Source organism: Anser cygnoides, unplaced genomic scaffold (genome assembly GCF_040182565.1).
Source record: "Anser cygnoides isolate HZ-2024a breed goose unplaced genomic scaffold, Taihu_goose_T2T_genome scaffold_44_1, whole genome shotgun sequence".
NCBI lineage: Eukaryota > Metazoa > Chordata > Aves > Anseriformes > Anatidae > Anser > Anser cygnoides.
Genome location: NW_027103068.1, coordinates 1,070,965 through 1,087,863, shown reverse-complemented (window position 1 = coordinate 1,087,863; position 16,899 = coordinate 1,070,965). Strand labels below are relative to the sequence as shown.

The 16,899-nt window shown below is 64.9% G+C and overlaps 1 protein-coding gene across 1 annotated transcript; it reads left to right on the top strand.

The window, feature by feature from the left end:
* Nucleotides 1-286: 286 nt before the first annotated feature.
* On the top strand, nt 287-16,068 carry LOC136789389 (leukocyte receptor cluster member 8-like; the record flags this gene model as incomplete). Its single annotated transcript, XM_066989446.1, is given in 20 exon segments — nt 287-443; nt 512-562; nt 1,305-1,411; nt 2,445-2,551; nt 2,648-2,919; nt 3,548-3,659; nt 4,643-4,819; nt 4,911-4,992; nt 4,994-5,039; nt 5,080-5,233; nt 5,355-5,483; nt 7,889-8,153; nt 8,155-8,178; nt 9,128-9,229; nt 11,926-11,949; nt 11,951-11,995; nt 12,090-12,219; nt 13,370-13,502; nt 13,504-13,575; nt 15,723-16,068. Coding segments are annotated over 20 exon segments (2,352 nt in total), but the record flags the coding sequence as incomplete, so codon positions are not given.
* Nucleotides 16,069-16,899: the final 831 nt, after the last annotated feature.

Here is a 16,899-nt window from a genome sequence, read left to right as displayed (position 1 = left end):
GCCATGGGGGTCATGGGGGAGGGTTATGGGGGGGTTATGGGGTCTGGGGGGGTCGTGGGGGGGCCATGGGGGGGTTATGGGGTCTGGGGGGGCTATGGGGGGCCGTGGGGGGGTTATGGGGTCTGGGGGAGTTGTGGGGGGGCCACGGGGTGTTTATGGGGTCTCCCCCCCATTTAACACCCCCCCCATCCCCGCAGGGCCCCGCAGTACTCCCTGGCGGCGGCGGGGGGGGCGGCGGCGGCGGGGGGGGCCCCCGGGAGAACGGGCTGGAAGCGGCCGCCCCCCCGCCGCCGCCGCCCCCCGCCGCCCCCCGGGCCCCGCCCGCGAGAACCCCGAGTGGGAGAAGGCGCGGCAGGCGCTGGCCAGCATCAGCAAGGGGGGGGCAAGGCCTCGCCCGGGGGGGGGGCGGCAGCAGGAGGGAGGAGGAGGAGCCGGGGGGGCAGGTGAATGACGGGGGGGCGTGGGGGGGCGTGGGGGGGGGGGCTGGGGGGGCTGGGGGGGGGGGTTAGGGGGGTTCTGGGGGGGCAGGAGGAGGAGGGGGAGGAGGAGCCGGGGGGGGCAGGTGAGTGACGGGGGGGGCGTGGGGGGGGCGTGGGGGGGTCTAAGGGTCCCTGGGGTCGTGGGGGGGGGGGTTAGGGGGGTCGTGGGGGGGGTCTTGGGGGGGTTTGGGGGTCCTGGGGGGGGGCAGGAGGAGGGGGAAGAGGAGCTGGGGGGGGGGCAGGTGAGCGAGGGGGGGGCGCGGGGGGGGTCGTGGGGGGTCCTGGGGGATATTGGGGGGGCTGGGGGGGGTCTTGGGGGGTCCTGGGGGTGGGAGGAGGGGGAGGAGGAGCTGGGGGGGGGGCACTGGGGGGTGGGGGAGGTCCTGGGGGGGGGGGGGGGGGGGGAGGGTCCTAAGGGGTCGTGGGGGGGGGTCTTGGGGGGGTTGGGGGGGTCCTGGGGGGGCGATTGGGGGGTCCGGGGGGGGTCATGGGGGGCAGGAGGAGGGGTAGGAGGAGCTGGGGGGGGCAGGTGAGTGAGGGGGGGCGTGGGGGGGGGGGGTTGGGAGGGGCTGGGGGGCGTGGGGGGTCTTGGGGGGGGGTCTGGGGGTCGGGGGGGCTCTTGAGGGGTTTTGGGGGGCCCGGGGGTCTGGGGGGGGTGGAGGAGGAGGAGTTGGGGGGGGGCCTGAAGAGTCTTTGTGGGGGCTGAGGGGGTTATGGGGGGTCCGGGGGGGTCGTGGGCACCGTGCGAGCCCCCCGGGACCTTTTAACACCCCCCTCCCCCCCTTTTTGTGCCCCCCCCCCATTTTTTGCCCCCCCCCCCCCCAGTACCCCTCCCCGCAGGGGGTGACCCCGGGGCCCTGCAGGCGGCCCCCTACTACCCCTGGTACCAGCCCTACGGCTACTCCTACCCCTACAGCTACTACTACCCCGTGGTGAGCGGGGGGGGGGCGCGGGGGGGGCGCGCGGGGACCCCCCCACACCGGGACACCCCCCCCTCGGGTCGGGGGGGCGTTTGGGGGGGGTCGGGGGGTTTGGGGGAGTTTTAGGGGATTTTGGGGGTGTTCTGGGGGGATTTGGGGGGGTCTTGGGGGGGGGGGGGTGGGGGGGGTTTGGGGGTTTTAGGAGTGGGGGGGTGTGGGGGGCACACACGGGGACCCCCCCCACCGGGACAGCCCCCCCTCGGGTCAGGGAGGGGGCTTTTTGGGGGGGTTGGGGGGCATTTGGGGGGAGTTTTAGGGGGTTTTAAGGGGATTTGGGGGCTTCAGGGGGGTTGGGGGAGGTTTTTTGGGGGGGTTGGGGGGGGTTTTGGGGGGGTTTAGGAGTGGGGGGCGCGGGGGGGCACACAGGGACCCCCCCCCGGGTCGGGGGGGGGGGGCGTTTTGGGGGGGTCGGGGGGTTGGGGGAGTTTTATGGGATTTTAGGGGGATTTGGGGGCTTCAGGGGGATTTGGGGGGAGTTTTAGGGGGTTGGGGGGTTTTAGGAGTGGGGGGCGTGGGGGGGGCACCCGGGGACACCCCCACCGGGACCCCCCCCTCGGGTCGGGGGGCGTTTTGGGGGGGTTTGGGGGGAGTTTAAGGGGATTTTAGGGGGATTTTGGGGGCTTCGGGGGGGGGTTGGGGGGGGGGGGTTTGGGGGGGGTTTTAGGAGTGGGGGGGGGGTGCGGGGGGGGGCACCAGGGACCCCCCCGGAGTCGGGGGGTGGGGGCATTTTGGGGGGTCTTTGGGGTATTTTGGGGGGGGGGTTGGGACCGCTTTTGGGGCTGGGGGTGTCGTGGGGGGGGGGGGGCTGACACTCCTGTCCCCCCCGCCCCCAAAAAAATTGTGGGGTGGTTTTGGGGACATTTTGGGGCCGTTTGGGGTGATTTTAGGGTTATTTTGGGGGGGTTTGGGGCCGCTTTCGGATCCGGGGGTGTCACGGGGGAGGGGTGCTGACCCCCCCGTGCCCCCCTCGTGGCCCCCCCCGCAGAACGTGTACTCGGGCTACGGCCCCACCGTCCCCTACGGCTCCCCGGCGCCTACGCCGCGGCCCCCCAGCAGCCCCCAGCCCCCGGGCAGCAGAGCGGCCTCAGCCAGGTGAGGGTCTCAAATGCGGGGGGGACATTTTTTAAGCCCCCCCTTAAATATTTTAACCCCCCCCCCCCAAAAAAAAATCCCCCCCCCCCAAACCAGCAGCCCCCGGTGCCCGGCCTGGATGACTCCGCGCCCTACGGCGGCGCCCAGCTGCCCCCCGCCGCGCCCCCCCCCAGCCCCCCCAACCCCACGCCATGGCCGGGGGGGGCCGGGGGCCGCAGCAGCAAGGGGGGGCGCCGCGCCCCCCAGCCCAGCAGCGCCGCCGCCGCCGCCGCCTCCTCCTACCCGCCGCCCCCCCCACGGCTACGCCGAAGCCCCGGCCCCAAGAGCAAGAAGGCGGGGGGGGCAGCAGCTGTGGAACCGCATGAAGCGTAAGGAAAACGGGGGGGGGGCTAAAATTGGGGGGGGGGCGTTAAAAAATGGAGGGGGGTCAGGGATTTTTTTTGGGGGGGGTCCTGGGATCCCCCACCAAAACCAGCGCCCCAAAACCCTTTTTTTTGCCCTAAATCCCCCCAAAAAGCCCAAGTCCCCCCCCCCCAAAAGGCTGTGCCCCCCCCCAAAAAAACAAAAGGGTGGGCCCCCCCCCAGGACCCCCTGACCCCAAAATCTGCCCCCCCCCCCCCCCCCGAAGCCCCCAGCCCCAAGAGCAACAAGGGGGGCAGCTGTGGAACCGCATGAAGCGTAAGGAAAACAGGGGGGGGGGCTAAAAAAAATTGGGGGGGGCTCAAAAAATTGGGGGGGGGGTGTCATTAAAAAATGGGAGGGGGAGTAAAAATGGGTGGGGGGAAGAAAAATGGGGGAGGGTTGGGATTTTTTTTTGGGGGGGGGGTCCTGGGATCCCCCACCAAACCCGGCGCCCCAAAACCCTTTTATTCGCCCCAAATCCCCCCCCAAAAGCCCCAAATCCCCCCCCAAAAAAGCCCCAACCCCCCCCCCAAATGGCTGTGCCCCCCCCCGGACCCCCCTCACCCTAAAATTTCTCCCCCACCCCCCCTCCAGAAGCCCCCGGCGCCGGCGGCCTCAAGTTCAGCCTCCCGAAGCGCCCCTTCGTGCTGACCTCGCCGGGCTTCGGGGAGCAGCACGGCGCCGACAAGCACCACCACGGCCACGGGTGAGCGCGCCCGGGGGCTGCCCCATAGCGCCGGGGGGCCGCCCCATAGCGCTGGGGGGCTGTATGGGGCTGCCCCATAGCGCCGGGGGGCTGCCCCATAGCATTGGGGGGGCTGTGTGGGGCTGCCCCATAGCACCCCATAGCACCCCCATAGCACCCCATAGCACCCCCATAGCACCCCATAGCATCCCCATAGCACTGTGAGGCTGCCCCATAGCACCCCGTAGCACCCCCATAGTGCTGTGGGGCTGCCCCATAGTGCCTATAGCGCTGTGGGGTTGCCCTATAGCACCCCATAGCACCGTGGGGCTGCCCTTTAGCACCCCGTAGCACCCCGATAGCGCCATGGGGCTGCCTTATAGCACCATGAGGCTTTATGGGGCTGCCCCATAGCGCCCCATAGCACCCCCATAGTGCCGTGGGGCTGCCCCATAGCGCCGTGGGGCTGCCCCATAGCACCCCGTAGCACCCCCATAGCGCTGTGGGGCTGCCCCATAGCGCCCCATAGCACCCCCATAGCGCTGTGGGGCTGCCCCATAGCACCCCGTAGCACCCCGATAGCGCCGTGGGGCTGCCTCATATCACCATGAGGCTTTATGGTGCTGCCCCATAGCGCCCCGTAGCACCCCCATAGCACCCCGTAGCACCACCATAGCGCCGTGGGGCTGCCCCATAGCGCCCCATAGCAGCCCCATAGCACCGTGGGGCTGCCCCATAGCGCCCCGTAGCACCCCCATAGCGCTGTGGGGCTGCCCCTTAGTGCCCCGTAGCACCCCCATAGCACCCCCATAGCACCGTGGGGCTGCCTTATAGCACCGTGAGACTTTATGGGGCTGCCGTGTAGCGCCATAGGGCTGCCCCATAGCACCCCCACAGTGCTGTGGGGCTGCCCCATAGCGCCCCATAGCACCCCCGTAGCTCCGTGGGGCCGCCCCGTAGCGCCGTGGGGCCGCCCCGCTGAATTCCCGCCCCCTGCCCCATAGCGGGAAGCCGGAGGACTGGCCGCAGGCCATGAAGGAGTACGTGCAGCGCTGCTTCACCGCCTGCGAGTCCGAGGAGGACAAGGACCGCACCGAGAAGCTGCTCAAGGAGGTGCTGCAGGCGCGCCTGCAGGACGGCACCGCCTACACCATCGACTGGAGCCGCGAGCCGCTGCCGGGGTGAGCCCGTGCCCCCCCGGGACTTTTATTGTTAATTTTTGGGGGGGGGGGGGCACGCACCGATTTCGCCCTTTTTCTCCCCACCCCGCAGCCTGAGCCGCGACGCCGCGGCCGAGAGCCCCAAGAAGAAGCGCTGGGAGACGCCGGGGCTGCCGCAACCCCCCCAGCACCGCGCCGGGGGGGGCCGCTACGGGAGGAGGAGGAGGCGGTGGGGGGCCGCGTTGGGCCCTCAACCTTCCCGGGGGGGGGGGGCGGCAGAGCCCGAGGAGGAGGAGGAGGGGGGCGGCGGGGGGGCGCCTTCCCCACCAAATTCGGGAACCGCAACGTCTTCGTCAAGGAGCGCAGCTCGTCCTCCAGCGCCGGCTCCCGCTCCCGCTCCTCCTCCCGCTCCCCCGGCCGACACTTCCGACGCAGGTGAGGGGCCCCAAACCCCCCCGAAATCCCCCTGACCCCCCCCCCGGACCACCCCGGACCCCCAGACCCCCCGGGGGGGTTTGGGGTGCGTTTGGGGTGACGCCGGCCCCGCGTCCCGCAGCGATTCGGATTCGGACAGCTCGCTCTCCGGCCCCGATGCCCGGCTGGGCGCACGCCGCGCCCCCCCCCCAAAAACCGGGGTCGGGGGGCACGTGGAGCGCGGGAGGATGAGGATGCAGCGGGGGAAACGGTAACGGGATTGGGAGTGGGATTGGGGCCCTTTGGGGGGGGGATTGGGGCCCTTTGGGGGGGGATTGGGGCCCTTTTGGGGGGGGATTAGGGCCCTTTTGGGGGGGATTAGGGCCCTTTGGGGGGGATTAGGGCCCTTTGGGGGGGGATTGGGATAGGTTTGGGGGGGTTGGGACCACTTTTGGGGGGATTAGGATAAATTTAGGGAGATTGGGATCCTTTTGGGGGGATTAGGGCCCTTTTGGGGGGGATTAGGGCCCTTTTGGGGGGATTAGGGCCCTTTTGGGGGGATTAGGGCCCTTTGGGGGGGGATTGGGATAGGTTTGGGGGGTTGGGACCACTTTTGGGGGGATTAGGATAAATTTAGGGAGATTGGGATCCTTTTGGAGGGGATTAGGGCCCTTTTGGGGGGGGGGGGATTAGGGCTCTTTAGGGAGGCATTAGGGCCCTTGGGGGGATTGGGAGCGTTTTTGGGGGGGTTAGGGCCCTTTGGGGGGGCGATTAGGGCCCTTTTGGGATTAGGATAGTTCTGGGGGAAATGGGATTGCTTTGGGGGAATTGGGATCATTTTGGGGGGAATCAGGGCTGTTTTGGCACAACGCGTCCCCCAGAGCACGCCTCGAGCCTCTCCCCGTTCATTTTGGGGCCACCATACCGCGCTGCGGAGCCCCCCTCAGTCATTTACCCCCATTTCCCCCCCAACCCCCCTTTTTCCCCCCAAACCCCTTTTTTCCTCCTCCCAACCCCTTTTCTTCGCCCAAAAAAACCACTTTCTCCCCCCCAAACCCCCCTTTTTCCCCCCCCAACCCCCCTTTTTCCCCCCCCCAACCCCCCTTTTCCCCCCCCAACCCCCCTTTTCCCCCCCAACCCCCCTTTTCCCCCCCCAACCCCCCTTTTCCCCCCCAACCCCCTTTTACCCCCCCCAACCCCCTTTTACCCCCCCCCCAAACCCCCTTTTACCCCCCCCAAACCCCCTTTTACCACCCCCAAAACCCCCTTTTACCCCCCAAAACCTCCTTTTACCCCCCCAAAACCTCCTTTTACCCCCCAACCCCCCTTTTCTCCCCCCAAAACCCCCTTTTCCCCCCAACCCCTTCTTTTACCCCCCCCAAACGCCCTTTTTCCCCCCCCCAACTCCTCCTTTTCCCCCCAACCCCCCTTTTTTCCCCCCCCCAAACCCCTTTTTTCCTCCTCCCAACCCCTTTTCTTCGCCCAAAAAAACCACTTTCCCCCCACACCCCCTTTTCCCCCCCCACACCCCCTTTTCCCCCCCAACCCCCCTTTTCCCCCCCAACCCCCTTTTCCCCCCCAACCCCCTTTTCCCCCCCAACCCCCTTTCCCCCCCAACCCCCTTTTCCCCCCCAACCCCCCTTTGTCCCCCCAACCTCTTTTTCTCCCCCCCCCAACCTCTTTTTCTCCCCCCCAACCTCTTTTTCTCCCCCCCCCAACCTCTTTTTCTCCCCCCCCAACCTCTTTTTCTCCCCCCCCAACCTCTTTTTCTCCCCCCCAACCTCTTTTTCTCCCCCCAACCTCTTTTTCTCCCCCCCCAACCTCTTTTTCTCCCCCCCCAACCTCTTTTCTCCCCCCCAACCTCTTTTTCTCCCCCCCAACCTCTTTCTCCCCCCCAACCTCTTTTTCTCCCCCCAACCTCTTTTTCTCCCCCCCAACCTCTTTTCTCCCCCCCAACCTCTTTTTCTCCCCCCAACCTCTTTTTCTCCCCCCCAACCTCTTTTTCTCCCCCCAACCTCTTTTTCTCTCCCCCAACACCCCCCTTTTCCCCCCCCAAAACCCCCCTTTTCCCCCCCAAAACCCCCTTTTCCCCCCCCAAAACCCCCTTTTCCCCCCCCCCAAAACCCCCTTTTCCCCCCCCCCCAAAACCCCTTTTCCCCCCCCAAAACCCCCTTTTCCCCCCCAAAACCCCCTTCCCCCCCAAACCCCTTCCCACCCCCAACCCCCCTTCCCCCCCAACCCCCCTTTTCCCCCCCAACCCCCCTTCCCCCCCCAACCCCCCTTTCCCCCCCAACCCCCTTTCCCCCCCCAACCCCCCCCTTTCCCCCCCCCAACCCCTTTTTCCTCCTCCCAACCCCCTTTTCTTCGCCCAAAAAAAACACTTTCTCCCCCCAAAACCCCCTTTTACCCCCCCAAACCCCCCTTTCCCCCCAACCCCCTTTCCCCCCCCAAAACCCCCTTTTCCCCCCCAACCCCCCTTTTTCCCCCCAACCCCTTTTCTTTGCCCAAAAAAACCACTTTCTCCCCCAAAACCCCCTTTTTCCCCCCCAACCCCCTTTCCCCCCCCAAAACCTCCTTTTACCCCCCAACCCCCCTTTTCTCTCCCCCCAAAACCCCCTCTTTCCCCCCAACCCCTTCTTTTACCCCCCAAACCCCTTTTACCCCCCCCCCCCCCAGGCACGACCAGGGCCCCTCGAAACGCAACCGCAAGCGCCCGGCCATGGACTACGAGGACCCGGAGAAGGAGTTCAAGAAGCAGCGGCGCGCCGCCCGCTTCCAGCACGGCCACGGCAAGAAGCTGCGCCCCGAGCCCCTCGTCCTGCCCCTGGGCCCCCCGCCGAGCCCCCCCGGCTCCGAAAGCCTCGACTGGGACGAGCTGAAGATCCTGGGCACCTGCCAGGAGGTCACCAAGCACTACCTGCGCCTCACCTGCGCCCCCGACCCCCGCCACCGTGCGCCCCGTCCCGGTGAGGAAGACGCGCTTGCGATGGTTTTGGGGGTCCCTGGCGCACCCCCCGTCTCCCCCTTCCTTATCTCACCACTTTTTCTCCCTTTTCGCCCCAAAAAAGAACGAGATTTTAATGATTTTGGGGGTCCCTGGCATCCCCCCTTCCTTATCTCACCCCCCTTTTTCTCCCTTTTCACCCCCAAAAAGAACGAGATTTTAATGATTTTGGGGGTCTTTTCACCCCAAAAAAGAACGTGGTTTTAATGATTTTCAGGGTCACTGATGACCCCCCCTTTGTTATCTCACCCCCCTTTTCCTCTCTTTTCACCCCAAAAAAGAACACGGTCTTAATGATTTTGGGGGTCGCTGACTCCCCCTTTCTTATCTCGCCTCCCTTCTTCTCTCTTTTTGCCCCCAAAAAAGAACACGATTTTCATGATTTTCAGGATCGCTGACACCCCCCCCCTTCGTTATCTTGCCCCCCTTTTTCTCTGTTTTCACCCCAAAAACGTGATTTTAATTAATTTTGGGGTCGCTCACACCCCCCGTCCCCTCCCCTTCCTTATCTCACCCCCTCTTTCTCCCTTTTCGCCCCCAAAAAGAACGCGGTTTTAATTATTTTGGGGGTCCCTGGCGTCCCCCCCTTCGTTACCTCACCCCCCTTTTTTCTCTCTTTTTGCCCCAAAAACGTGATTTTAATTAATTTTGGGGTCGCTCACACCCCCCTGTCCCCCCCTTTCTTATCTCGCCCCCCTTTTCCTCCCTTTTCGCCCCAAAAAGAACGAGACTTTAATGATTTTGGGGGTCGCTGACACCCCCTCATCCTCTCCTTTGTTATCTCGCCCCCCTTTTTCTCCTTTTTCGCCCCAAAAAAAGATCGCAGTTTTAATGGTTTTGGGGGTCGCTGACGCCCCCCCGCCCCCGTTTCTCATCTCGCCCCCGTTTTTCTCCCTTTTCGCCCCAAAAAGGTGCTGCGGAAGTCGCTGAGCCTGGTGAAGTCGCACTGGAAGGAGAAGCAGGACTACGCCTTCGCCTGCGAGCAGATGAAGTCCATCCGGCAGGACCTGACGGTGCGTTTTGGGGTGAAACCCTGGCTTTGGGGGCGACCCCGCGGGGGTTTTGGGGACAAAGTCACGGCGTTTTTTGGGGTGAAACCGTGGTGGTTTTGGGGTGAAATTGTGGCTTTTTGGGGGGCGAGGGTGTGGCGTTTTTGGAGACAAAGTCCCAGTGTTTTTGGGGTCGAAACCGTGCCGTTTTGGGGGACAAAGTCACGGCATTTTTTGGGCTGAAACCCTGGCTTTTTGGGGGCGAGGGTGCAGCGGTTTTGGGGACGAACCCGCAGGGGTTTTGGGGACGAACCCGCGGTGTTTTTGGGGACAAAGTCACGGCGTTTTTTGGGGTGAAACCATGGTGTTTTTGGGGTGAAATCATGGCTTTTGGGGGACGAAATCGCGGTGGTTTTGGGGGCGAAACCGTGGAGTTTTGGGGACAAAATCGCGGTGTTTTTTGGGGTGAAAGCGTGGTGGTTTTGGGGTGAAACCGTGGCTTTTTGGGGGCGAGGGTGCAGCGGTTTTGGGGACGAAATCGCGGTGGTTTTGGGGTCGAAACCGTGGTGCTTTTGGGGACAAAGTCACGGCGTCTTTTGGGGTGAAACCGTGGTGTTTTGGGGGTGAAACCGTGGCTTTTGGGGGCGAACCCGCAGGGGTTTTGGGGACGAAACCGCGGTGTTTTGGGGGGGGCGAAATCGCGGCGTTTTTTGGGGTGAAACCGTGGTGTTTTTTGGGGTGAAATTGTGGCTTTTGGGGGGCGAGGGTGTGGCGTTTTGGGGGACGAAGTCCCAGTGTTTTGGGGTCGAAACCGTGGCGTTTTTGGGGACAAAGTTACGGTGTTTTTTGGGGTGAAACCCTGGCTTTTTGGGGGCGAACCCGCAAGGGTTTTGGGGACGAAATCGTGGTGGTTTTGGGGGCAAAACTGTGGTGTTTTTGGGGACAAAGTCACGGCGTTTTTTGGGGTGAAACTGTGGTGTTTTGGGGGTGAAACCGTGGCTTTTTGGGGACGAACCCACAGGGGTTTTGGGGACGAAATCGCAGTGTTTTTGGGGACAAAGTCACGGCGTTTTTTGGGGTGAAACCGTGGTGTTTTTGGGGTGAAATTGTGGCGTTTTTGGGGACAAACCCCCAGGGGTTCTGGGGACAAAATCGCAGTGTTTTTGGGGGCGAAACCGTGGCGTTTTTGGGGACAAAGTCACGACGTTTTTGGGCTGAAACCCTGGCTTTTTGGGGGCGAGGGGGCAGCTGTTTTGGGGACGAACCTGCAGGGGTTTTGGGGACAAAATCGCGGTGGTTTTGGGGGCGAAACCGTGGCGGTTTTGGGGACAAAATCATGGCGTTTTTTGGGGTGAAACCCTGGCTTTTTCAGGGCAAAACCGTGGCATTTTGGGGACAAACCCACAGGGTTTTTTGGGGACAAAGTCGCAGTGGTTTTGGGGGTGAAACCGTGGCGTTTTTGGGGTGAAGCTGCAGCATTTTGGGGTGGCAAAGCCGTGACCATTTTGGGGGCGAAACCACAGCGTTTCTGGGGGCGAAGCCACAACCTTTTTGGGGTGAAACCCTGGCATTTTGGGGATGAAACCACAATCTTTTTGGGACGAAACCACGCCATTTTGGGGGCAAAGCCACAGCCCTTTTGGGGTGAAACCCTGGCATTTTGGGCGCCCTGCACCATTTGGGGCCATTCCCCGCAGCCTCCTTACCCCCCCCGTACCCCCCCCCCCCATAACTCCCCCATAACCCCCCCAAACCCCTCCCGGAGCGCCCGACGAGCCCCCCGGGGGGAACAAACGTCCCCAATGTGTCCCCCCCCCTTATTATTCCCCCCCCCGTTTATTAATTATTCCCCCCTTATTACCCCCCTTATTATCCCCCCTTATTACCCCCCTTATTACCCCCCCTTATTACCCCCCTTATTACCCCCCCTTATTACCCCCCTTATTACCCCCCTTATTACCCCCCTTATTACCCCCCCTTATCACCCCCCCATCACCCCCCTTATCACCCCCCCTTATCACCCCCCCATCACCCCCCCCTCTTATCACCCCCCTTATCACCCCCCTTATCACCCCCCTTATCACCCCCCTTATCACCCCCCTTATTACCCCCCTATCCCCCCCCTATCCCCCCCCTTATTATCCCCCCCATTATCCCCCCCCCCATTCCCCCCCTTATTATTCCCCCCCTTATTATTCCCCCCCTTATTATTCCCCCCTTATTATTCCCCCCCTTATTATTCCCCCCCCTTATTATTCCCCCCCTTATTATACTCCCCCCTTATTACCCCCCCTTATTAATCCCCCCAATCCCCCCTATTACCCCCCCTTATTACCCCCCTTATTATCCCCCCTTATTACCCCCCCCTTATTATACTCCCCCCATTATCCCCCCCCCCATTACCCCCCCTTATTACCCCCCTTATTAATCCCCCCAATCCCCCCCCTATTACCCCCCTTATTACCCCCCCTTATTATCCCCCCCTTATTACCCCCCCTTATTATACTCCCCCCATTATCCCCCCCCATTACCCCCCCTTATTACCCCCCTTATTAATCCCCCCCCAATCCCCCCCCCCTATTACCCCCCTTATTATCCCCCCCTTATTACCCCCCCCCCTTATTATACTCCCCCCCCATTATCCCCCCCCATTATCCCCCCCCCTTATTACCCCCCTTATTACCCCCCCCTTATTACCCCCCCCTTATTCCCCCCCCCAGGTGCAGGGGGTCCGCACGGAGTTCCACGGTGGAGGTGTACGAGACGCACGCCCGCATCGCGCTGGAGAAGGTACCGGGGAGGGGGGGGGCACAAAACGGGGCTATCAACCGCCCCCCCCCCCGCACCGTTTTTGACGGGGGGGGCGCTTTTCCGGACCCCCCAGGGGGACCACGAGGAGTTCAACCAGTGCCAGGCGCAGCTCAAGGCGCTCTACGCCGAGAACCTGCCGGGGAACGTGGGCGAGTTCACCGCCTACCGCATCCTCTACTACATGTTCACCCGCAACTCGGGCGGTGAGTGGGGGGGCACCCCAAACCCCCCGGACCCCCCCGGACCCCCCCCCCGGACCCCCCCGGACCCCCCCCACCCCCCCGACCCCCACACCCCCCCAGGACTGCAGCAGGGTCCTGAGCCCCCCCTGATTTAATGGAGCCCCCCCCCGATTTAATTGACCCCCCCCCCCCCGATGTGGGTACAGGGGTTCGGTGTCGCCCCCACGCAGGTTTTTTTTTTGGGGGGGGGGGGGTCTCGGTGTTGCCCCCCCCCCCCCCAGTCCCGTCCTGGGGGGCTCAGCACCCATTCATTGCCCCCCCCCTCCCAGTGCTCCCAGTCCCCCCCCAGTCCCCCTCCCAGTGCTCCCAGTCCCCCTCCCAGTGCTCCCAGTCCCCCTCCCAGTGCTCCCAGTCCCCCTCCCAGTGCTCCCAGTTCCCCTCCCAGTGCTTCCAGCCCCTCCCAGTGCTCCCAGTCCCCCTTCCAGTGCTCCCAGCACCCATCTGAATGCTCCCAGTCCCCCTCCCAGTGCTCCCAGTCCCCCTTCCAGTGCTCCCAGCACCCATCTGAATGGTCCCAGTCCCCCTCCCAGTGCCCCCAGTCCCCCTCCCAGTGCTCCCAGTCACCCTCCCAGTGCTCCCAGTCCCCCTCCCAGTGCTCCCAGCACCCATCTGAATGGTCCCAGCCCCCCTCCCAGTGCTCCCAGCACCCCTCTGAATGCCCCCAGTCCCCCTCCCAGTGCCCCCAGTCCCCCTCCCAGTGCTCCCAGCACCCATTCCTTTCCCCCCAGCCCCCTCCCAGTGCTCCCAGCCCCCTCCCAGTGCCCCAACCCCCCCGTTTCTCACCCCAACCCCCTCCCAACCGCCTTCCTCACCCCCCCTTTTATTTCTCCCCCCCCATTAACAGACCTGACCACGGAGCTGGCCTACCTGACACCAGTGCTCCCAGTCCCCCTCCCAGTGCTCCCAGTCCCCCTTCCAGTGCTCCCAGCACCCATCTGAATGGTCCCAGCCCCCCTCCCAGTGCCCCCAGTCCCCCTCCCAGCGCTCCCAGCCCCCATTCCTTTCCCCCCAGCCCCCTCCCAGTGCCCCAACTCCCCTGTTTCTCACCCCGAACCCCCTCCCAACCGCCTCCCTCACCCCCCCTTTTATTTCTCTCCCCCCCCATTAACAGACCTGACGACGGAGCTGGCCTACCTGACGCCGGCGCTGCGGGCGGACGCGAGCGTGGCGCACGCGCTGGCCCTGCGCGCCGCCTGGGCGCTGGCCAACTACCACCGCTTCTTCCGCCTCTACCGCGCCGCCCCCCGTGGCCGCCCGCCTCATCGACAAGTTCGCCGAGCGCGAGCGCCGCGCCGCCCTCAAGGCCATGATCAAAACGTATGTGCGACCCCCCCCCTCCCCGGGGGGGGACAAACACGCTCCCTCCCCCCCGGGGTGATAATCCACACACACACACACTGGGACCCACCCCGGGGGGATAGACCCCCCTCCTGGGGTGATAGACATCCCCCCGGGGTGATAAAACCCCCCCAGGGTGATAGACCCCCCTCCAGTGTGATAGACCCCCCCGGGGTGATAAATGCCCCCCCTCCCACTGGGAGCCCCTTCCTGGGGTGATAGACCCCCCTCCTGGGGTGATAACCCACCCCCCCCGGGGTGATAGACCCCCCGGGGTGATAACCCACCCCCCGGGGTGATAGACCCCCCGGGGTGATAACCCACCCCCCGGGGTGATAAACCCCCCCCAGGGTGATAGACCCCCCACCCGGGGTGAGAGACCTCCCCCTGGGGTGATAGAGCCCCCACAGGCTGATAAACGCCCCCCTCCCACTGGGACCCCCCCTCCTGGGGTGATAAATGCCCCCCAGGGTGATAGACCTCCCCCTGGGGTGTGAGACCCCCCCCCGGGGTGATAAACGCCCCCCCCCCCCCCCCACTGGGACCCCCCGGGGTGATAAACCTGCCCCCTGTGGGGTGAGGGACCCCCCCCCCTCTGGAGTGAGACCCCCTAACCCTTAGCCAGGACCCCCCGCGGGGTGAGAGACCCCCCCCCCCCGGCTGATAACCCTCCCCCCTCCCACTGGGACCCCCCTAGGGTGATAGACCCCCCCCCGGGGTGTGAGACCCCCCCCCACACACACACCTGGGACCCCCCCTTGCCCTTATCCAGGACCCTACAGAGCTGGGGGGGGGGGGCCTGGGGAGGGGGAGGTTTGGGTCGGGGGGGGGGGGGGGGGGGGGGGGTTAGGGGGATGTGGGGTTGGGGGAGGGGTTTTGTTTTTTTTGGGGGGGGGGGTGGGTGTGCCACCCCCTTTTCTCTCTCTCCCCCCGGGATCCCCCCCTCCCTTTTGCCCCCCCTCCCGGGACCCCCCCCAGCTTCGTGTGGTGAAGGTAAGTGGGGTGGGGGTGGAAATCCGCCCCCCCCCCCCCTCCCCGTGATGCCCTGGGGGGTTTTCTGACCCCCCCCCAAATTCATCCCCATCCCTTTGAAGTGACCCCAATGGGTCCCCTCCCCCGACACCCCAAGTGGGCTGTGACCCCCCCAGCACCCCAATTTGGGGGGGGGGGGGCTGACACCCCCATGGGGCTGTGCCTCATCCCCCCCCCCCCCCCATTCCCTGTGTCCCCATTGGGACTGTCCCCCCCCCCCAAAAAAAGGGTCCATGCTCCCCCCGCCCCGAAAAGGGGCCATATTGCCCCCCCATGGGGTTATTTCCCCCCAAAATGGGGTCATTCCCCCCCCCCAAACGGGGCCCCCCCCCCTCCAATTCACCCCGGGGCTGTGCCCCCCCCCCAGTCACAACGGGGCCGTGCCCCCCTGCCCCAATGGGGTCGTGCCCCATTTGCCCCCTTACCTTACCCCAGGGGGGGCCCTGTGCCCCCCCCATCTGTGGGGTTGTGCCCCCCCATCTGTGGGGCTGTGCCCCCCCCCCCAGTCTATGGGGCTGTGCCCCCCCAGCCATAGGGCCGTGCCCCTAATCTATGGGGCTGTGCCCCTAATCTATGGGGCTGTGCCCCCCATCTGTGGGGCTGTGCCCCCCCCCAAATCTATGGGGCCGTGCCCCCCCCCCATAGGGCTGTGCCCCCCCCACTATGGGGCTGTGCCCCCCCCGGGGCTGTCCCCCCCTGTATCTATGGGGCTGTGCCCCCCCCACCATAGGGCTGTGCCCCCCACTATGGGGCTGTGCCCCCCCCCCACTATGGGTCCGTGCCCCCTATCTATGGGACCGTGCCCCCCCTCCATGCAGCCACGTCCCCACATCCCCCCCCCAATCCCCCCCACAAGGGGGGGGTCCCCATCCCCAACCCCCCCCCCCCCAAAAAAAAAACCCAACCCCCCCCAACCCCCCTCCCCTCCACGCCCCCCCGCCCTCTCTTTCCCCCTTCCCCCCCCGTCTTTTTGTCGTCCTTTCCGTGTTTTTTTTTCCATTTTTTTTCCGTTTCTTTCCGTTTTTTTTTTTTTTGGTGCTTTTTTCTTTCTTTTTTTTTCTTTTTTTGTTGTTTTTTATCTGTTTCTCCCCCAGTTTCCGCCCGGCGCTGCCCATCGCCTTCGTCCGGGCAGAGCTGGCCTTTGAGTCCGCGGAGAGCTGCCGGCTCTTCCTGGCCGCGCTGCCCCTCTCTTTCACGGGCCCCGACGGCGCCAGGATCGACTGCAAGCAGAGCTTGGCGGTCCTGGGCAACTTCTAAAAACCCCCAAATTGATAAAAAAACGCAAAAAACGAGGAAATTCTATCAAAAAACAGCGCTGGGGGGGGGGAATCTACCCCCCCCCCCCCCCGATAGCCGCTCCCGGGGGCCGTAACCCTTCTCTTTTGGTCCCGGCAGGACGGAGATGCTGCGGATTTCTTTTCGGGGGGGGGGGGGGGTGAGGTGGGGGGGGGATGTGGGGTGGGTTTTGGGGGGGTTGTGGTGTGTGTGGGGGGGATTTGGGGCCGGGGGGGGCCGGGAGCCTCCCCCCCCCCAGAAGCCGCCGAAGCCGCCGTCCCCGTGGCCCCACTAACGCTTGTCTCAGTTTCTCTCTCTTCTTCCTGCTGCCGAGGTGGCCCCGAGCGAGGAGTCGCCCCCCCGAGCGAAGAGTGGCCCCCACAACGAAGGAGCGGCCCCCCCGAGCGAAGAAGCGGCCCCCCGCTCAAGCAAGGAGCCGCCCCCCCCCACATCCGACCCACGGGGGGGACCACGAGCACGCCACGGAGGCCCCCCAGCACCCTCACGACGGAGCTCCTGCCGCCGCCGCCGCCACCGCCGTTTGTGCCCCCCTCCAAATTTTTATCCCCCCCCCCCCCCCCAAAAAAAAAGCCACGCACAAGCCTCTGGAGCCGCCCCCCCCAGTGCGGCCCCCCCCCCCAGCCACCGCTCAGGGACTCGCCAAGCTCGGACTGTGTCAAAGCTCCTCTCTCTTTTATTTTTTTGACGCTCAAAAAATTTCCCTTTTTTTGGTATTTAATTTATTCCCCCCCCTCCATTCCTGTCCCCCCCCCCCCCACCTCATCGTCTCTTTGCAGGTAAAGCACGTCCCCCCCCCACATCGCTCCCCCCCTTTTCTCTCCCCCCCCCCCCTTTTCAGTTCTTTTCATCGCCCCCCCCCGGCACCGCGCTGTTATCGCCGGGCTGGCCCCGCTCCCCCCCCCCCCCCCCCCACTTTTTAACCGATTCTCCCTTTTTTTTGGACAGAATAAAGAGGAAAAACAAAAAAAGCCCGTT